Below are 22,636 nucleotides of genomic sequence, written 5' to 3'. Positions count from 1 at the left end.
ATACAAAGGATATGATGCAGCTGTGAGGAATAAAGAGTGGGACTGCTTCAGACCTCGCAACCGGAAGAGAGCCTCATCCATCAATCAACATTTATTTATATAGCACATATTCATACAAAAAAATGTAGCTCAAAGTGCTTTACAAAATGAATAGAAAAATAGAAGACACAATAAAAAAATAAACATAAGTCAACATTAATTAACATAGAATGAGTAAGGTCCGATGGCCAGGGTGGACAGAAAAAACAAAAAAAACCTCCAAGAGCTGGAGAAAAAAAATAAAATCTGTAGGGGTTCCAGACCACGAGACCACCCAGTCCCCATCTATCAGATGTCTTGTGTTTTATGGACCACCACATAATGGGGGAAAAAAAAAACAAAAAACAAGGGCAGCAATTGTGGCTGAACTCTCCATGCCTGGAAGACGTTCTTACAGCACAAGCTCTGTCAGGCAGCACATGATTGGCCATCAGAAAAAGAGGCGAGGACGCAGAACTCGGCTGGAAAGTCACATCACGTGACATCCCGGGCAAGTTTTTGGTGTGTAAAGCAACATTCTTGGGTGAGGAGAGCAGCAACTGCAGGTGTGAAGCTTGACATTCCCTCTGATTAGAAGTCACGCAATGTGAAAGTGACTTTAGACGCCATCTGGATTCAGAGAAGAACGCCGCATGCTGCCTTCTGGCGCCAGCATAGTTTGCTTCAAATAAGTGCCAGCATCTACAAGGAAAAGGCTGGAATTTCTGACTGAACAGGAACACCTTCAGTAAAAACAGTGGCTCTTAAAACTCTCTTGCAGTCTACTTTCTTTGAGACTCAGAATCGCCCCCAACCATCATCCAGTTTATCCTCCCAGAGCATCGCCGACCAACGCCATTTGCTTAAACTGCCCGCGGCGACCCATCGCAAGACACTCTGCAACCTGAGAGGGCGATCCTTTCCCACTGTCTGCTACTGTGAATCCCAAACCTCCACAACTCCAATCCAGACAACACGTGACTCGACCTGCAGTTTAAGAACCCAATGATTTAAATGATGAGAATTACGGGCATTCTAAGCAAAACTGCAAATACTTTGATCTGTGACTTAATGCGGAAGCACAACCAAGTAGAACAGCAAGTGGAAACATCCAGAGTTACCTTTAGAGTAACACACACTTGAATGGAGTGTTGTTTGGTTCAACTTTGAATATTTTAAGTATAAAAATCCTTCAAATGTATCGTGGAATCAGATCTGAATATCACAAGGCTTTATAATAATAATATTTTATATATATATAGCACCTTTCTCATGCTCAAATGCACTGTTTTACTATCTGAAGTAGAACCTTTAGCCACAGAGTCCCCAGCTTTGACTAAGATCTATCAGCCAATACAAGTAGATGTCTTACTGGTCCCATCGCTCAAAATAAAGAACTTATCAAACAATTTATATTGCTTGTCAGGTGGTGTGACAATAACTTTTAGGACATCTTTTCCATTCTCTACCCCTTCTCTACAGATCCAGCAATGGTTCTTATGTCGCTCCCAGTGCTCGAACAGATTGGTGGGCGAGGGACATCAGCACTGTAAGTTGACAGTAATGACAGTATATAGGCAGAGTGGTGACTCTGAGGCTAGAGATCTGCACTGACAATCGGAAGGTTGCCGGTTTGAATCTCGTAAATACCAATAGGGACTCTGTTCTGTTGGGCCCTTGAGCAAGGCCCTTAACCTGCAATTGCTGAGCGCTTTGAGTAGTGAGAAAAGCGCTATATAAATGCAAAGAATTATTAATTATTATTATTATTATATTGCATCACAAACACCAACTTGCTCCAAAGAACATTAAATAAAGCACAGCAAGGGGCTGCACAGACACTTCCCTGGGTCAGGTGACACTTTCATGCCACAGTTTCGCTAACACCAGGAACCAGATACCATCTCCAGTGAAATTTCACGGCTCACTTGGTTCTGGCTTTGTACTGGAAACCTGCACAGACAGGATAGCCACAGCTTTACTTTCAGGACCACCAGGGCTGTAGAGTTGGAAGCAGTCATTGGGTTACTGGAGTCAGAGAAAGAGTACCGACTCCAACTAAAAGGGATTTATAACGTGATAAAAGTTCCAATTTTGCATATACAGACTTGATTAAACTATTTTTTCTTGTGGCCTTTTGATAAAACTACAGCTTCTTTTTAAACTTTGCAAGTTTAGTCTTATGTTTAATGTTACTTCGCATTTATAACCCACAACATCATCGCTACAGCCATTAAACCTGAACTTTAACAGGTTAGGGTGCTGATGATTCAACAGGCAGAGAGGAAGTGCCGTGTATCTCGTGTGCCTTCAATCAACGTAGTAAATATAAGAGGAGCCAGAGGTACCACAAATGGAGGAGTCCGAGTCGAAGGTTTTGTGTACCAACTCCACAGCCCTGAGCACAACAGGAAACAAAAGATGGCTACACACAGTGTCACGTTTCCACAGCTGGCTTCACTTGTTTCAACAGGCTTTGTTAAGATCGGAAGACTCAAGGCAATGAAACACTTTAGTCCACGTGATGAAAAGAGGCAAACATCAAAAAGAACAGAATAAAGTGTTTCATGAAACGCATAGCACAAGGTCAAGAAAAATATAAAAACCAAAAGGAGCACAAAAACCAAAGGGAAAAGAAACATTTAGAACCCTGAGGATTTGTTTCTTCTCTCCTCTGCCCACAAACACTGATGTGCGTCCTTGAGCTTTCCTGTATGGTACTGAAGACACCTGCAACCAGGGCATACATGAAGGGGTGGGATAGTCTGCCTTGGTCAAAGCCTCCCAGTGCTAGTTCAAGGGTCTCCACCTGCAGTCCTGGTGAGCTACTGTGACTGCAGGTTTTCATTCACACCCTTTTCTTAATTAGTGACCACATTTTGCTGCTAATTAACTCTTTGCCTTAATTTTAATTGATGCACAACCAAGTAATTTTAAGACACAAAATGAAGTGACACATAAACAACAACAACCTGCGTCCATCACACAGTAACTGAAAATAAAGAAAGGTGAAGGCCTCAGTAACGTTGATCTGCTCAGGTCCACAAAACATTTTGACAGCCAGCGCTCTTAAAAAAGAAAATCAACAGGTTTGGAAACGTCTGCCGTGGCAGAATGAGCGCCAAGGAATGAAATAACGGGTTTAATTAGCAACGAGAATTGGCTTCAAACTAAGAAACTGAATGAAGTAAAGTTGGTTGGAGTTTGAGGCCCCATCTGTTGGCTCACTTCACATCAAATTTAAGTTTAGCTGGCATTTAAGGAAAAAAGAATCAATTCAGCGGTCAGAGTCTCAAGAAAAGTCAATTAAAATAAAGGGAAAGAGTTAAATAGCAGCAGAAACTGCTCACTGATCAAGAACAGGGTTAGAATGAAAACCTGCAGCCTCAGTAGCTCTCCAGGACTGGAGGTGGAGACCCTGTGTCTAGTTTAAAAATGAATAATGTATACAAGTATTTACTGTTAGTACGAACGCTCTCAATGTTTTTATTAGACTCTCAAACACCCAAAGCCTGTCAAAGGCAAGTGAACATTAAACAAAAAACACAGAAATAACAACATGTTCCACTTGTGATACCAAAATGAGTTCAGCATTCTCATCTTCTATTTTAACATTTACTTTGTGCTGTAAACGTCTACAAACTACTGAGCAGAATGTCAGACCAGGATATCTGTGGGCTTTGTTTTGTCCCGGACAGCACACTCCACTACCGAGGTGTCTGAATCACCACAAAGGCGCCGCGGCCATCTTTATTTATGTGTCCATGGACACAACTGACCAATCACCACCAGACACTTTCACGGCCTTCCTGAAATTTAGTTTGCTGGTTCTTCACGGCAATTCCGGACGTCGACAAGCTTTCATTTTTTCACGTCTCATGAGGTCCACTACTAACGCTTATGAATTACTCAAAATCACCAAAGAGCAGAACATGTTGACATTTACCGTGGGCAATGTAAGTGCTTTCAAGTTCAGATGAGCCATTTGATGGGTGAATGCTGTTTTGCTAGACCGCTGAAGTTCACTGAAGCAAGCAAGGTAAATCAATTGAACATTTATAAAAACTGATCTGCCATAAAACAAAAAAAAAAAAAACAAAACACCTGGTGAGACTGGTGAAGGCACTATGCAGGATCACAGTGTTCTCCGTGTAGCAATGAATGCTTCAGCTGGAAAGACCAAAGAACTGTAAATCAAGTAACTATGGATCCTGCCACAAAACAGCAATTATTTATAAAATCTGAAGACAGCAATGAAAAGAGGCAGGAAAAAACATAATGGGCACAATATAATAACACTACTTACATCCATCCTCTGCCTCAAACAACCTGAAACATTTCTTCACTGTGTCTAAATATCAGAACCTTTAGACCCGCCGTTTCTCTGCATACCTGTGCCATTTCTGAACAGAGTCACAGGAAGATGGACAATCTTGTGTGTGAAGGACCCATTCAGCATTTGCTGCTTTAAGAGTTATTGGTTCACATTCAGCCACAGTGTGTGTTTACATGTCAAATCTTACTGAAGCAGAAAATCCTACAACTGGAGGCCCTTTCTGACACCAACCTCCTTCCACAACATCCAAGACTGGTGTGACAACCATATTAACAACTCTGGTCACAGGGTTTGGGTGTGTAACTTGTATATAATGTACACACACACACACACACACGCATATACACATTTATAGTATGCTACATGCAACCCTGGTTCAAGTTGGGGCCTTGAGTATTCTTCCCTGTTGCCCTCAGAATGGAAGATCCATGGTGCAAGGACCTATTATGCCACTTCTGCTTCCACCAACACCCTTGCCTCTTCCTCCAGGAACCAAATACAAGAACGGCACTCACTCTTTGACTCGCGTCTGAAGAAGATGACTGTTTCTCTGTCACTGCTTATTTTTTGGTCAACCAACTGCCAGTTATATGAGGTTCATCACCCAGCACCCCAACTCTTTATCTGTGTTTCCGTTATTACAATATATACGTACTGCGAGTATAAGAATTATTTTGGACAAAGTCTCCTCAAGCCCCACCCATTACTTATCTGACCCTATATAAACTGACCTACCACCAGATGTCACCATTCAATCCTGAACCAACTTCACAGCAGGACAGAGCTTCAAGTACTTCAAGCCTTTTATGTCCTTGTGTAACTCTATTGTCCTCCTAACAACCTCAATTAAATGGGGCATCCCTTGGGACCCCAACACACCTTTTATTCTCTGTTGTTCTTCCAAAATAAACATATGCAAAGGTTATAAAGCTAATTTCGTAATTTCCATGCTTAAAAAGCCTTCCCCAGGTGTCCTCCGATATGTTGAGATAGATTTTATATATATATATATATATATATATATATATATATATATATATATATATATATATATATATATATATATATATATATATATATATATATATATATATATATATATATATATACACACACACACATATACATACACACACTGCATGTATTACACACTTGACATCACTTCCATTCCACCTCAGCCACAATGACAGAAGACTTAAGACCTTACCAGAATGGACAGGGTCATTTGAACACGGGCAGTGATGAAGGACGGAGTGCTGACTGAGCAGCATTCCTCAAAATATCCTTCTGGAGATTTACATCTTCCCTTGCATAATTTTGCAATTAAATGGAACTATTTTCCAAACGGTATGCCAACACTTACGCGTTTTTGCCCTTATTATTACAATTATATATTTATATGCAAACACATACACAGACATATTACATATAAGTATAAAACATAACATATTTTATATAATAAACATAAAAGACAAATTACATATATTTAAAAAATATACATACATATATACAAACGTGCCAAATTCATTTAGGCTACTCTGCAAAGGCCTTCTTCACTTTGACATTACAGAGACTTTTTCTGTTGATGAATATCAAGTTATAACACAACAAAATGTGAAAAGCTCCAAAGGGTGAATAGACGTAATATATTTCCACACAAACAAGCAGTATTTGGGTGCTTGGGTATCAGCAGGGTCTCCTGAGCGAATGCCTGCCCTGGCGCTTACTGCGTGGAGGCTGCAGGGGTTCCCCGTGTCCACGTGGGTTGTCCTCTCCCGCGTATGCAAATCAAACAGGAAGCCGTACGCTCAGCGTACTACGCAGCACTGCCCCAGAGAGCGCGGGACAGGTGCAGTTTGCCTGGCGCCCGGACCTCGAGAAACTGAACCCCTGCTGCCGCGGGATGGAAACTCGGAGGACATAAAAATGTTGACAACTTTTCTTTAATAGCGTCAACTCGAACCAGTTGCTGATAACGGCGCCACATTTCACACGCGGAGCCAACTCGTGCCGTATAAGTTGAGTTCTCACCTTGCACAACTTTTTTTGGAAGTGACACGGCCCTGACGGATACGGTTCTCTTCAAGGAGGTACAGGTTTACATTATTTCATCTTTTTCTTCAATTAGTGTTTTTAATAGGTAAATGTGTGTGCCAGCGGGTAGCCAAACGTCCAGTTTTTCTGACTTACATATGGACTCGCGCGTGGGCCTAACGCGGGCTGCGGCACACTGATAGTTCACACAGGTGAAACACCTGCCGGTACGCACCCTCGCCTTTTTTGGTCATTTACATTGAGTTAATTCCTGTTTTTTATCATTTACGTTATTTTAATTCATGTATTCATTCCTTCCAACCAAACAGCAATACAAACACCGCTCGACGCCCAGGCGCCTTCCGTCGAGCGGCCCCCCATCTGCCCCGCTCCCGTGTTCGTGTTTGCTCCCTACTGTAACCTCTTAAGCCAAACGTGGTACAAACCTCCTTCGGAGCCCCGTGACGTGCAGCGCTCTCCAGCCGGCCAAACGGCACGGCTGCGAATTCACCTGTACGGAGACGCCACCAGTTTCGTGTTTGTGTGCGTTTCCCGCGTTCACCTGAAGCGCCGCCCATTGCGTCGTGGCGAGAAACTCACGCGCACTGGGACGTCACAAAAAGCGCTCGCGAGTGGGTCACGCACCGCAATCGTTTTTGTCCAAATATCGGGATTCGTTTGTTTTAATTAGGGCCTCTTAACGTGCGCACAGTAGTAGTGACTCCCTCCGAAATGTGCCGTCCAGACCCGAAGTATCCGCACACTCCAAGCGCCTTCTTTACGATAACTTCAACATCAATAACCACGAGAAGACCGCGCAAACGGTGTCCTTATTATTAATATTATAGTTATAATTACCGAGGCTTCCCGGAGGCGCGGCGACGTCACACCTTGAAACGGGCTTCTTCAGGCACCCGCTCTGCGTTTCCATAGCAGCAGGGCTGCAGCGTCCTCCACGCCCCCTCCACTGCGGCTCCCTCCGCTGTCCTTCTCCGGGTGACGAAGCGTTGCCAGGGCAACGCGTAGGCAGCGTCTCCGACTGGCGTGCGTGCAAGCTGGGATCGAAGATGGAGGAAAACGTCAGGGAGCCCGCTGCCGGTGTGTAAACAATACCGCCCTGTGTGTCTTTGAACGAGAGAATGCAAACGGGCCAAGGCGGGGAGGTGCACGAGTGGCGTCCGTGGGCCCAGCAGGGCTTCGCGACTTTCCCCGCGCGTTTTTTATTTACATGTCGCCTGTCTCGCTGCTTCCGGCCTCTCTCAGCCACGTCTCAATTGAGTTCTGAATCAGTGATCCATTTGCGATGGGCATCGTTTGGCAAATATGGGTGTATGGTGCCCCTTTCAGAAAGTGTTGTTCTGTTGTAGCTTGGCGTGGATGAACCTTTACTGACATGACTTTTTTAGCGCACGTGTCCAGTACACTTTACTCGATGAACAACATGTTCCAGGTGAGGGGCTCCTCACAGAGTGGTGTGATGCAATTTGGAATGGATTTCCGCTTTCTTCTGGTAATGGTATTACTGGTGGTGTTGTCGCCAGGTGTTTGGCTTTTTGATCCAGTTCAAAGTCAGGATTGCTTTAGGCATTGGACTGTTTTCTGTGCCTGGTTGGTAATATGATTGGCGTTACTATTAGATTGTTGGGTTTTAGAATGTAGCCATTGAAGGCAGAAAATGAAGCAAAGCAGGATAACACAGACAAGAGAATGATCAGTGGGTGTGTGGAGTGACATGGAGTGAATAATAGCTGAATCCTGACTTAAGGGAAAGACTTGGGGTCATAGACTGAAGCGGTTTGGGCATGGGGATTAGAAGTCTTAGGTACACCAAGATGGAGGTGAAGGGAAGGGAGGACAAGAGGCAGGATGAAAAGATGTGGTTGGAGGAGATCATCTTTATAGGATGGAGCTCACTGCAAAGGATGCCCAAAAGCACAGAGTGGAGGGCACAAATTTGGGGGCAACTAGCTTACCTGAGTAAACCTGGAAACTGGCAGCTGCTGCTGATGAAGTGGTTTGCTCTAATGGTCATTAAATCAAATCTGTTGTTTTTTTTGGGGCTTATACAATTATACAGAGTATAATATGTAGTGAAATGCTTAGTTGAAAGACTGTGCATTGGAAGAAGAATATAAGTACTCATCTCTATAAATAGGTTCAATGACAGCATGATAATAATATTATAAAAATCTACTATATAATAAAACACTAAGGCCCGTCTGTGTGTGTATATGTGTCCAATCTCTGTGAGCAATGTGATTGGTCAGATTGGCTTTGATGATGCAAATGAAAGAGGAAGTATGAGTGTTAATGCTGCGTTTGTGTGCTCTCGGACTACTCGGAGCTCCGAGTTGTGACTTTTTGCCTTCCCGTTTCATTTTGTTCATGCGGGTTTCTGGTTGGACTGTTTTGAAAAATACGAGGCTGCTGTTGATTTGTTACTCGGTCTTAAAAAGAAAAGCAATTAAAGATAAATTACATTTTTATGTTGAAATGAAGAACAAAAAAAATGTTTTAAATCGGTATCACTTTGCACCAAATGCAGTTGGCATTTCGGGTTCACCTGATATGTATGTGTTATTTTAAACCATTAACTAAGGTGAAAGGTCAGCATTGTGTAACAGCTTGGGCAATTCATATAGCTTTCCTTTATCGGAATTATCAGAGTTGTACTTTTGAGTTTGTCGAGCATTCACGTGGTACTCTCAATATGACAGTTCAGATTTACCATACGACTGATAGCTCATGAACGTAGCATTGGACATATGAGGTGATGAAGTGGCATGGGAGGCACACTGGGAGGATTGCCTTCAAAGCCAGAAATTATATGGAGATTGTGAGGTGCCTCGAAAATATTTTGGTATTTGGGGGGAATTGTGTTTTTGCATTATCTTTGGAGGTCGGAGCGCAGGGTCAGCCATTGTGAAGAGCCCCGGGAGCAATTTTCAGGTTAAGGGCCTAGCTCAAGGGCTAAATGGAGTAGGATCTCTTCTGGCAATAACAGGATTTGAACTGGCAACCTTCCAGATACCAGCACAGATTCTTAGCCTCAGAGCCACCACTTCACCTAATACTGTATAATGACAGAGTCTGAGAAACAGGCTTTACAGGAATGTCCTTGAGAGAGGGAGTGCCTGTCAAGAGAAGTTCAGACACACGTGAATACAGAGTAAAGGCCCGTCTCGCAGCATCCTCCCTGCCTTGCCACCCTCCACAAATTAATACGAGTAGTTTCCCTCTTGTAGTGAGCTGCTCATTTATATTAAAATAAACGTTTGAAGAGATGGGGTGGAAATGGGTGTCTCCCCGCCGGGTGAATTGAACTCCAAGCACACCTGACTGTAAAGCTGGAGTTTCTTTCAAAAAGCACATCTGGGTTTATGCTCAACTAACCATCAGATGGCTCTGGGTCATCCTGGAGGTGTGCAGGTATTTCTTCAAAGAGCCAAACCTCCCTGCTTGTGGCCCGAGCACAGCTTCATCCTCCTGCTGTGTTTGAGTGGCTGGTCTCTTCTATGACTTCAGAAGCCTTCCCATTTTTTTTAAACTTCCATTCAGGTGATGGTCCTATCCCAGTTTCCTAGACAGAAGGGTAACCCCTTCTGGGCCTCCCCGCACCCAGCTGTCCTTGACAGTTGATGTAGTCTGGTGGGACCCTCCAGGAACAAATAGCAGTAAATTGCAAAGCAATGAGCCAACATATGGACTAGGATAAAGTTAGGTGTTGGTAAATCTTCTGGCTAAAACCCTTAAATAAAAGAGTTTTGTAGGCAAGGGAGAGATTGTCATCAAGGGTAAGAAGCAGTCATTTGGGGTTGGTAACCATGTTTGACATGAATTGACTTTTTCTTTCATAAAACGTTTTTCAGGTAGATGAGCCATTAACTGTCACTGCACAAATCCACTCGAGGGATAAGGCTTGAGCAGTCTGCGTTGTAAATAAACAAGATTAAAATGAAGCACATTTTCATAAATTCGTGTGACAACATTCCGTATCAGTGTGTGCACCCAACCCCTCTCTCTGTTCACTCTGTGTGTTCTTCAGAACTGTTGTTGAATGTTAATGCGTGTCTAATTGGACCTAAGTGGGTGTCCTTGTTGCGGTATTAGTACGTGTGCAGTAATTGTACAGCACAAAGTAAATGCTGGCTTTCATACTGACATCGTGTATTTATGACTGGTTGACTCTGCCTTGTGGGGGCCTCCAGGTGCACTCAGTCTTTTTCTGTATGTCAGGTTTGGGTGGCGCATGTCAGGACCATCTACCATCTCAAGTATGAGCTATCACAATAGAGTAGGAGTGCAGTGTGGGTTTGGGTGCTAAGGCAAAATCAACTTTAGAGCTCTGTGCTCTAGTTCAGGTGCTTTCAAGTTCAGTACTGGGACCCCCTGCGACTGCAGGTCATTCATTTTAACCCATTTCCCAATCCTCTTTTAGAAAGGTGGAACTTACCTCTGTTCAAGTTGGAGTTTCTTGATGCTCCCTCTTATGACACACATCTTTTGCTGAGGGTAGGGAAGGCTGCAGAGATCTGTGGTATCCGGGGTGAACTTCTCTAGGCTGGTGGTAAGGCTTCCCTTCTGGCATTGTAAGAGATCTTTGCTACCGTTTGGGATACTAGCGTCATCCCATCTGACTAGAAAACATAACTTGTCCCTATCTGGAAAGGGAAGGGTGATTGATCCTCAATAGGATCCATGATCACTTGCTCACCTACCAGTGATTGGAGCAGTCTGGTTTTACGTCTAAGAACTCTACCATCGACCAGATCTTGGCACTGAGGGTTCTCATGGAGTGCAAATGCAAATATCGGCAGAGTTTCTTTGCAGCCCTTGTCGATTTTTTTGTAAAGTGTTTAACTCAGTTGATCGAGCTGCCCTGTGGGACATCCCGAGACTTCACAGAATCCCATCAAGGTTGCTGGACATCATGGCCGGCCTGTATGTTGGTACTGCGATTGCCTCTGTGTTCTGCTCCTACTCTGTTCAATGCTTGTATGGACTGGGTGTTGGGCAAGTTCATGGGGTCAGCAGCTGTGGGGCATCTGTTGGCGAAGAAAGATTCACCGATCTTGACTTTGCTTACGATGCTGTAATCTTCACCGAGTTCATGGAGGCTCTGATCGGGAGACACTGAGTGAGGAGTTTGAGTTTCTGGGCTTGTAAGGGTCCTTATAAAAACCAACATCCAGGCCTTTAATGACCTCTTGGTTGCAGCCATCAGCAGTTTCTTTCTGTGGAGAGAGTGTTGACCTCATTGAGAGGTTTAATTAAGTTGGCAGTGACATTCATGTGAAGTCAGTAGATGGATTGGGAGTGCATCGGTCATGAGGTCACTGGAAAGGGGTGTGTGGCGAAGGTCCAAGTCTTTAGAGTCCTGGTGCTTCCTGTCTTGCTGTATAGTTGTGTGACATGGACGCTATCCAGTGACCCGAGATGAAGACTGGACTCCTTTGGTACTGTGTCTCTTTGGATACTCCTTGGGTACCGCTGGTTTGACTTTGTGTTGCTCACAGAGTCCCGACTGAGGCACATTACCTACATTGTGAAGTAGCGTCAGTTACGGCACCATGGCCATATGTCACGATTCCCAGAGGACAATCTGGCTTGCAGAATCCTCATTGTTGAGGACCAGAGTGGCTGGACCAGGCCAAGGGGACACCCATGTAACACTTGGATGTGGCAGATAGAGGGTCATTTCTAGAGGGTGGGACTGGACCACATGTCTGCCTGGGGAGAATGCCAACCAGAATCCCAAGCTGTTTCTTCGTGTGGCAGGTGTGCCAACATGCTGTTCCAGTGCAAGATCCCCAACCTGACCTTTTGTGTTTTGAACTTTAAATACCTGTACCCCTTTATTAAGGTCTGGACAGGCTTGAATCCTCCTGTATTCCTAGGGTCAGGGTCCCCTGGGGTGAGAGCAGTTTTTTGATGCAGTCCAGTTAAGAGTCTGTCCTGTATTTGGCATGAAAAGAGTTTTAATGGCCTCACCTTTGTCATTTGTGTGCCGCAGCAGTCGTAACAGTGAGAGACAGATGAGAATCCTCAATTCTCTCTTTAATTCATAGGCTATAACTCCGTTATTGTGTTTGGGCCACCTTGTGTGTTATGTGTTGAATATTTATTATTTGTTATGAATGCGTTATTTTTACTGTAGTGGTAGTTTATTCATATCCCTTTAAAACAGAATATCTATTAGTTACTATTAGTTGGTGGTCTGTCTCTGCAAACAATGCTTCAGGTCATCTTTGGCAGTCAGTGGAGCGAAGTTCTTTAAGGTGATTGTTGGGATTGATTTTCTGTTTGTAGTGATATTCGTCTCCAGTTTTTTGGCTAAGGATTGGATTTTTTTGCTGTGAGTTGCTTTTTTTGGGCATTCATTTTTGAATATTTTCCGTGCCAGTTTGTTAGTAAAAAATAAAAACTTAATTGAAAAAGATTTTTCATAGTCTGTGTTTGAAGCCAGAGGTCTGATGTTTTCCTTTCTGTTATGAGGCATTTAGTGAACTGTGTAGATTTAGAATTATATATATAATATATATATATATATATATATATATATATATACTAGCAAAATATCCGCGCTTCGCAGTGGAGAAGTAGTGTGTTAAAGAAGCAATGAAAAAGAAAAGGAAACATTTTGAAAATAACTAACATGATTGTCAATGTAATTGTTTTGTCACTGTTGTGAGTGATGTGTGTTGCTGTCATGTATATATATATATATATATATATATATATATATATACATACACACACACATATATAAACATATATATACATATACATACATATATACACACACAGCTATTTCGTATCAGTGCAATACGCTGCTTGTTAAAACGGATAACTCCCGCTCTTACGTGCAAGTCTGCGTGGATATTATGAACTATCGTATTTGTTCAAGTTCTATTTAAATTTTAAATAGAAGGAATTTTTATTTAGTCGACAGAAATATCTTTGGTAGGAATGGTAAAACAGACAGGAATATTATTCTGAATAAATCAACTCAAACCTTAAACAACTTATAATATTTTGCTCTCCATAAAAATATATCCTGTCTAAATTATACAAGTTAGAAATAAAGTAAACGTTAAAAGAACAAACATTCAAATTTCTTTACTCTTATGTAATTTTATATAAAAAATAAACTTAGATTTTAAATATCCCAAAAGATTTTGCTCTCCATAAAAATATATCCTGTCAAAATTATACAAATTCAAATATGAACATGCTGCATAACAAAACCTGGAAATATAAATAAAATGTGTTCCTTTCAGCAATAACAAATCAAATCATTCAGTTGTCTTTGCTCATATGTCATTTTAGAGCTGGACGCCTGGCATCTTTTTGGCCACAGGTTCGTTTCTGTTTGTGTGAGGTTCTGTGTTGTGGAGATTCTCAGGATGGATTGCAGGTGCTCATCAGTGAGGCGACTCCTGTGTGCTGTTTTGTTAGTCTTTATCACTGAGAAGAGCTTCTCACACAGATATGTGCTACCAAACATGCACAAGGTTCGAGCCGCATGTAGACGGACTTTTTGTGTTCTTCAAAGTCACCAAAGCGCCGTGCAAACTCAGTGCGCTCAGTTTATCAGCAAAGTGCGTGTTTGGGAACACCGTAGTGACGACTTGGTTTAACATTACTTGGCAACAGGGAAAGTGGGGCAAGGTGCACTGGTGCATTTGTGTCTCCCATAAAAGCAGCTTCACTTGAAATCACTTTGTGATTGTGCACGGTAAAAGTCCGCTGAAGTGTCAGATTCTTATTTAATTATTCTGCTTTCTGTATCTTCTGCATTGCATTCAGGTTACCCTGATGTTTTGTCTCATAGTGCCGTCTTAGATTAAATTCTGTAATTACAGCCACATTAGCTCCACAAATGAGACACACGGGTTCAGTAAACATATACTCAGCCTCCCATCGGTTTTAAAGGCTCTATTTTCAGAATCAACTTTTCTCTTCAGCATCGTGTGAGCTAGCTTCGCAATAACTTGCAGCATCATAAGGTAGACTTGATTAACGCGGTAAGTGTTGGCAAGGCAGCTGAAGCGCTGCATTATGGGATCTGTAGTTTATTGTGTTACCAGCGCTTCATATACCCGGCTTTAATAACAATAATACAGTATATAAAATGATCTCGGGCGGATATAATTACACGCGGGCGGATGTGGCCCGGCCCTTGAGTTTGACACATATGGACTAAATAGAACTTTAAAAGATATATTTTTTCAAATTTGATCTCGCAATTCAGATAGAGTTGACGCGCACTACAGCCTGCATGCCTCAATAAGTCATCCTCCCTCGCTCTTACTTTTTTACCGTTCATCTAATGAATACACTGAGTATGGCTTTACCAAAACAATCATTGATGGCTAATAAAGTATCCATTATTCGAGTATGTAGATCGGGATATATATATACATATATATATATATACCCGTATCGCAGCGAGAAGTAGTGTGTTAAAAAGCTAGAAAAGAAAAGGGAACATTTTAAAAATAACGTAACATGACTGTCAATATACAGTATTTGTTTTGTGAGTGTTACTGAGTGTTGCTGTCATCAAGGATTTGATTATCATTATTTCTTTCAATCAGGTTCGTATTTGTAGGATGTGTTGTGTTCAAGTTACATTCCGTGTTTGTCAATCGCTGTAAAGATGACAGGTTTCATTCATCGATTCGTTTCTTACTGCATCAATAAACAGCTCGTCTTCTTCTTTATCTGAGACCTGACACACTGCATGCACGGGTTTTTTACACTGTCTTCCTTTAGCGGGACATTGACTTTTTCCACCGTGTGCTTTGTTTCCGCAGTAGCTGGATTTATGAATATGCTTATCAGACGCTTCATATTTTTTGCTGCCTTTTCAATTGTGTAATTCGGTTTTTGTTCAGCGCTCTTTGGAACTGTTGCTTTTTATCTGTGCACTGCGCCAGTTCACGTGAGCCGCTCGGTGTACATGCATCGAAGTTTCCCAGCTGTGCTGGTGCCATCTCGTGCTATGTCCATGGCTGTATTTAATGTTACCTTAGTCCTGGCACTTAAAACTTTCTCTCGCAGTTTCGCTGAGTTTGTGTCAAACACCACCCTGACCATCTCATCTTCCTCTCCATAAGCACAGTCCTTCACCCGTGAATATTTAGTGGGAGTTTGCTATTGGATTGCCGCTGACGGACGGCCTTATATGGGCAGGCACTAAATTACAAACGCCAGCGCAGCCTGTCTATGAACTTAATTTAAAGTGTAGGTTTACATCGTGCTTTGTTTCCGAAGTAGCAGAACTCATGAATATGGTTGTATATGTCACTCGCTCGCTTCTTATTGTTTCGCTGCCTTCTCAATTATATAATGCATGTTTTCTTCAGCGCTTTTTTGAGGTCTTCCTGGTTTTCTATGTACTGCGTGATTACGTGGGAGGCGTGATGATGTCACACGAAACTCCGCCCCCATGGCGTTGAAGCTCATCTCCATTACAGTAAATGGAGAAAAACAGCTTCCAGTTATGACCATTACGCGTAGAATTTCGATATAAAACCTGCCCAACTTTTGTAAGGAAGCTGTAAGGAATGAACCTGCCAAATTTCAGCCTTCCACCCACACGGGAAGTTGGAGAATTAGTGATGAGTCAGTGAGTGAGTCAGTGAGTGAGGGCTTTGCCTTTTATTAGTATAGATACAGTGCATCCAGAAAGTATTCACAGCACATCATCACTTTTTCCACATTTTATGTTACAGCCTTATTCCAAAATGGATTAAATTCATTTTTTTCCTCAGAATTCTACACACAACACCCCATAATGAGAATGTGAAAAAAGTTTACTTGAGGTTTTTGCAAATTTATTAAAAATAAAAAAACTGAGAAATCCCATGTCCATAAGTATTCACAGCCTTTGCTAAATACTTTGTCGATGCCCCTTTGGCAGCAATTCCAGCCTCAAGTCTTTTTGAATATTATGCCACAAGCTTGGCACACCTGTCCTTGGTCAGTTTCTCCCATTCCTCTTTGCAGCACCTCTCAAGCTCCATCAGGTTGGATAAGAAGCGTCGGTGCACAGCCATTTTAAGATCTCTCCAGAGATGTTCAATCGGATTCAAGTCTGGGCCACTCAAGGACATTCACAGAGTTGTCCTGAAGCCACTCCTTTGATATCTTGGCTGTGTGCTTAGGGTCGTTGTCCTGCTGAAAGATGAACCGTCGCCCCAGTCTGAGGTCAAGAGCGCTCTGGAGCAGGTTTTCATCCCGGATGTCTCTGTACATTGCTGCAGTCATCTTTCCCTTTATCCTAACTAGTCTCCCAGTTCCTGCCACTGAAAAACATCCCCACAGCATGATGCTGCCACCACCATACTTCACTGTAGAGATGGTATTGGCCTGGTGTTGAGCGGTGCCTGGTTTCCTCCAAACGTGACGCTGGCATTCACACTAAAGAGTTCAATCTTTGTCTCATCAGACCAGAGAATTTTGTTTCTCATGGTCTGAGAGTTCTTCAGGTGCCTTTTGACAAACTCCAGGCGGGCTGCCATGTGCCTTTTACTAAGGAATGGCTTCCGTTTGGCCACTCTACCATACAGGCCTGATTGGTGGATTGCTGCAGAGATGGTTGTCCTTTCTCCACAGAGGACCTCTGGAGCTCTGACAGAGTAACCATTGGGTTCTTGGTCACCTCCCTGACTAAGGCCCTTCTCCCCAGATCGCTCAGTTTAGATGGCCGGCCAGCTCTAGGAAGAGTCCTGGTGGTTTTGAACTTCTTTCACTTACAGATGATGGAGGCCACTGTGCTCATTGGGACCTTCAAAGCAGCAGAAATTTTTCTGTAACCTTTCCCAGATTTGTGCCTCGAGACAATCCTGTCTCGGAGGTCTGCAGACAATTCCTTTGACTTCATGCTTGGTTTGTGCTCTGACATCAACTGTCAACTGTGGGACCTTCTATAGACAGGTGTGTGCCTTTCCAAATCATGTCACATCAACTGAATTGACCACAGGTGGACTCCAATTAAACATCTCAAGGATGCTCAGGGGAAACAGGATGCACCTGAGCTCAATTTGGAGCTTCATGGCAAAGGCTGTGAATACTTATGGACATGTGCTTTCTCAATTTTTTTTGTTTTTAATAAATTTTCAAAAACCTCGTAAACTTTTTTCACGTTGTCATTATGGGGTGTTGTGTGTAGAATTCTGAGGAAAAAAATGAATTTAATCCATTTTGGAATAAGGCTGTGACATAACAAAATGTGGAAAAAGTGATGAAGCGCTGTGAACACTTTCCGAATGCACTGTATATATATGTGTATATATAGATGTATATATGTATATGTGTGTGTGTGTGTGTATATATGTATGTATGTGTGTATATGTATGTGTGTGTGTATATATATTTTTGTGGTTATTGTGGTCTGTTCAGAGCCTTAACAAGGTGAAAAAGTTGGCTAAAACTGGAATTTATAACTGGAAACTGGTAAATTAAACAAGATCAAGTTCAAAAGAGAGTTATTACTGATAAGGCAGATCTAAATCATCAAAACCTGAGCTGTTAAACAAACTGAAAGCAGTAATTTAAAGAACAAGAAAGGCAAAAGAAAACTTAACTAAACAGTTTTCTTTATTAAAGAATTTTATCAAAATCATGGATGATTTGAAGAGTGTTGTGTTGTGCTGCATCTGTGACTGCACCCCCCGCAACCGAGGTGCGTCCTTGGAACAGACTTCATTAAATAGTAGCATAGAATAGTGACGGTAGGATAAAAATAATGTTGTCCATATGAAACAGTCCCAAAGTATCTCAAAATGTCCACTAGAGAGGGGGAGAACTTGTAAAACCCAGCTAGAAACAAAAAGGGCAATAATAAAATATGAATATTTATAACAAGATTTATTAGCAACACAAAATGCTCTGAAACAATGAAGGTCTGAAGCACAAAAAAGGCACAGCAGGGTTTGCCTGAAAAGGAAAAGGCAATTCAGGGCTAACCAGTCCCAAAAAACACAAATCTAGAAGGTAAAGTCAAAAAGAAGAGTGTAAGGTCAAAAGTGCAGTTAATTTATAAAAAGCAGAGAACCCCACTGATCCCAGCACATTCAATGAACCGCAAGGGACTGTGTTTTTTTTTTTTTGGTAAGGGCAGTCTCTTGGAGGAGCACCCCCAAAACTTGACAAAATACATAAACATAAAGAAATGAAATAATCAGCAATGTTAACAAGAAAATGAAGAAAACAAACAGAAATGAGAAATCTGAACCCTGTGCAGCAGAGAACCCTGGCTAAACCATAACAAATAAAGGTGTTTTGATCCAAACCAGCCAGAAATGTTCTAGAAGATTTAGAAATAATATTCCCACATTAGGTTTCTACATGTAACCCTTGAATAACAAGAATTTAATTTTGTAAAGATGTAATTCAGAAAAACTGAGAACCCATTTAGGCTGTTGCATGCATGTCGAGTCTGGTGCCAGGCTGTCTGTGGTGAAGCCTGTTTGTAAGGCTTCCATTCCAGGGCCTGTTTTGTGGATGAGTCTATAACAACTGGTCCAATCTTTCCTAGCAAGCTAAAAGGAAATGGCTGCATTGTTTCATACTGTGATTTCATCACCCCTAGCTCTGTCATCAAAGAGTACTTTTTGCTATGGCTGTTCCCTTTAAACAAATGCAATTGTTTGGTATTAAGAATCCTAAAAAATATGACAAGAAACACCATTACAAGGCAAAGCACAGCATGAGGACATTGTAACTCCCACAAATCGATTGATGGATCGATCTATCTATCTAATCTGTCAAAACACTGAAATAAGAACCTCACTGCTCAGTGCCTCAGTTCTGTCTCCCATGGAACAAACTTTTGGGGAAGGTCTCACCCGACAGGCAGAGGGCACAAAGGTGCCATCTCATTCACAGGCAAATGCTGGACTCTCAATGAAGGCACTGATTGGAGTGAAAAGAAGTGCTCACAGGCCTGGGTTTGGGCCTCAATGGCTTATTCCACCTAATTAATCAGCCATTTCAGAATTTTGAATATTTTTCTTCTTTGATGACTTAAAAGTGCACCTAATTAAGAGCGCACTGCCTATAATAATGTAGCTTCTGTTAGAAATGTTAAGTGCGTGGAGGTGTTCAAATAATTAAAGTAATGAATTTCATTAATGGCTCACGGGCTATGAAAGGCAGGAGGACCCTGCAGCTCTGAGCGTCTGGTGTGGGCCCTTGACTGAATAAGGGTGCTTGATGAAAATCAGAAGTCATTTTTGTTCCCTGTAATCAACTGTTCAGTGTTTTCAAATGAGCAAATAATACGAGTCCAAATTCTTAAAATACAGGTGGTGTTAAAGCTCCAGGGATATTGGTTCAAAGCCTGGGACAGCCTGTGTGTGTGTTACGCTAAGCCATTTTTTGTTTGTTTGTGTTTTTGTTGATATTTTCCTGTATTGCTGTTAGCATCCTCAAAGTTATCTTGAGAGGACCTCATTGCATCACGCTGCTTAACTTGCTGGATCACACGCCTTGCAAACATGGGATGCATTCTTGCAACCACGGCACAAAATGGCGCCACTGGAGAATGAAAGCATAATTAAAATAATAATTGCAAAATTCCAGAAGCATAATAAGACAAAAATAATTATGCAACCCCCCCGAATAATCTCTCGTGTTCAAAACTTCCAGTTTCAATAATAAATATATTACAGAAAATGTATTTAAATCAGGACACATTTTAAGTTTGCCTTTGTGGCAGCTACCGCATTATATGCATATTTTTGATTATTTGTTTGAGACTTTTTTTTGTTTTGAGGAGTGAATTTCTGAAGTTTTATTTTAATTGTTCCTGTCTTATTTTTCTGGTTTACACTGTGCAGTTTGGTTGTGTCCAGTGACTACAATGGTCCCTTTGATGTCTGTTATGATTGAGTGCCTTTTAATATTTTGTTAAGTGTTTATTTAACACTAACGTTGAATGAACTTTGTTGGTTTTTGGAGGCATGGAATTTAAATCTCATTAATTTTTTTATTTAATCAATTACTTTACTAGTTGGATTTTTTTTTGGTCCATTTTGCCTGTCTTCTTTTATTTTCACAAGCACATACTAATTTATAGCCTTCACATTCATTTGTATGAGTTACACTTGAAATCAAATGCTTAAAGCTAAATTTGTGCTTATCCAGTACACAGCTTTGTACCTTTGAGCCCCTCTGTATCGGATTTGCACAGATTCCTCATTTGTACAGGGAAAAACCAAAAGCTCTGTTTCTTTCCAAAATATTTCCCCTTGGGAGCAGTATTTAGTGACTGCACTTACGCTTTATTAGGTGAGTGTCTCTGGGAGACATTTTTTGGATTCTAACCTCTAGAGGACACAACCAAGTCCTGAACACCATGCACAACACAACTAGTAGCATGTGGTCAACCCGAAGACGACTCCTTAGCAGTTTTACTATATTTGTGAACTTGGAGAGGCATCCGCTAACTCTAAAGAATGACCCAGGGCAGAGGATGTTGACCCACCTATGTTTCTTGCCCTTCTGGCTTTCATAAGAAAACACTGGTGATACCATATCTTAGCTGTATTTCTGGCATAGGAGTCCTATTAATCTTTGTCTTGAGAAAATACCTCCAGATAGACAATGTTTTTAGTGAAAACTTCAAGCCTTGCCCCCAGTTGCTGAGGTGTTTCACCTGCATGTTGTTGCGCCGCGGTGTTTGCTTTGTTTCAACATTGTGTCTCTTCATCTGCGTCATTAGCACAATGTCATTGTTACGCAGCGGCTTTTGCTGCACTCGGGTCTTTCGTAGTGAGGTGCACACAAGCGCCATCTAGTGGCTGTTGTTGAGCGTGAGCAGAGCGGACTGCTCCATACACACACAGGTCTTTCATTTATATACTGTATGTTTGATAATTCCGTGACAGGCTTTTTAAACTCAGTCCTACTCTGTGTAATGTAATAAGTAATTCTGCATCTCCTTCCACTTCTCCTTATTGAATGTTGCCCTCTACCTTCTGAGTCTGACTCTCTGAGTGACTTGAGATGGCCTCCTTTTATGTTGGTGTACTTCTAGTGCCACGGCATTGAGTGAAAGAAACATTTCTAGGCCATCGAGAAACCGCAGCAAACCAGGAGGTACGTTCAAGGCAGTGCCCCTACAGAACCCAAGGATCCTAATTAGACACCTCTTCTGAACTACAGGTCTATGGTTACACCAACTTGTATATTTTTCTTTTTTCATACCTGATTGCTGCTACTGAATGCAAACGGATCCTCAGTATAAGTTTGAGACACCAGCAGACCACATGCACAGGTATGAACTCCCTGTCACAGGCTGCTTGCACACACATGAGGCAGCAGTCCTCTGTCGGCCCCTCCAGCTGGGAGTACAGGAAACTCGGCATCACCAGGTTGTTTCTGGTTTATGAAGTCTTCCCACCGGCTTAAACGCATGCAGAAGATTTCAAACCTCCTGTTGCTGTAAGTCGTAACAAGTAAGTTAAATGATCTTCCTAACTGTAAAAGTATAAAATGCAAGTCAGGAAGACAAAGATGTTGTCTAGATATGAACAATGTACTCTGGCATGCACAGAGCATAATAGGCATCTGAGAATTGACACTGGCCCAGAGTTGCAGCCTTGCAGCAGGAAAGGCTAGCAGGTTGAAAAGGGATGACTTGGATAGGAAGTGTAGAGCAAGCGGAGAGGCAAAGCTAAAAAATATCAGTTCTGTTGTTCAAATCTAAAAGTAAAAATCATAGTAAGAAATCCGAAAGCAAAAGTCAAGGTCTAAATAGGGAAACTACTGCAATGTTCATGTCCCTTGAAGCTTCTCCTTCTGTTAATATCTGCAAAGTTGGATGGTGACACGTCAGATGGCACTGATCTTATAGCACTTGACGTGGACATTGCTGGGACTGTGTAATTGTTGTCGGCTACATCGTTACAGATTTGTGGTAGGTGAAATTTATTTTAAGTAAACGTAATTAATCCTTCAGGATTATCCTGTCTGTCTGTATTACACCTAGGAAGTTTAAATATTAGATTTGAATATGGAATGGGAGGTTTGACACCTGAAAGTACCCTGTATATGAAGAGCCTAGATGTTTTAGTAGACTCCCCAATATTTACATCAAAGGAGCACACAGAAGTGATTAAGATAGCTAATCTATACTAATAAAAGGCAAAGCCCTCACTGACTCATCACTAATTCTCCAACTTCCCGTATAGGTAGAAGGCTGAAATTTGGCAGGCTCATTCCTTACAGCTTCTT

The 22,636-nt window shown here is 41.9% G+C and overlaps 2 protein-coding genes across 5 annotated transcripts in view; one reads left to right on the top strand and one right to left on the bottom strand.

Annotated features, from left to right (window-relative positions):
- Nucleotides 1–7,308, bottom strand: part of elavl4 (ELAV like neuron-specific RNA binding protein 4) — a 240,210-nt gene extending 232,902 nt beyond the window's left edge. Inside the window, exon 1 of one of the 3 annotated variants that reach the window (XM_039767262.1) lies at nt 7,247–7,308. The gene's annotated coding sequence lies outside the window, so the exon portion shown is untranslated. The remainder of the gene's footprint in view (nt 1–7,246) is intronic. The other 2 variants (XM_039767256.1, XM_039767257.1) reach the window with 2 other exon arrangements.
- The window catches only part of agbl4 (AGBL carboxypeptidase 4), a 438,546-nt gene continuing 421,992 nt past the window's right edge, over nt 6,083–22,636 (top strand). Inside the window, exon 1 of one of the 2 annotated variants that reach the window (XM_039767255.1) lies at nt 6,083–6,444. Coding sequence is in view for 1 of the 2 variants with exons in the window: in XM_039767254.1 (XP_039623188.1) it covers nt 7,456–7,486 (31 nt within the window). In the remaining variant the exon portion in view is untranslated. Of the gene's footprint in view, nt 6,445–7,356; nt 7,487–22,636 lie in introns of those variants that run through there. The other variant, XM_039767254.1, reaches the window with a different exon arrangement.

This window comes from Polypterus senegalus, chromosome 10 (genome assembly GCF_016835505.1).
Source record: "Polypterus senegalus isolate Bchr_013 chromosome 10, ASM1683550v1, whole genome shotgun sequence".
In the NCBI taxonomy this organism is placed as follows: domain Eukaryota; kingdom Metazoa; phylum Chordata; class Cladistia; order Polypteriformes; family Polypteridae; genus Polypterus; species Polypterus senegalus.
This window is presented reverse-complemented; position numbering and strand designations above follow the sequence as displayed.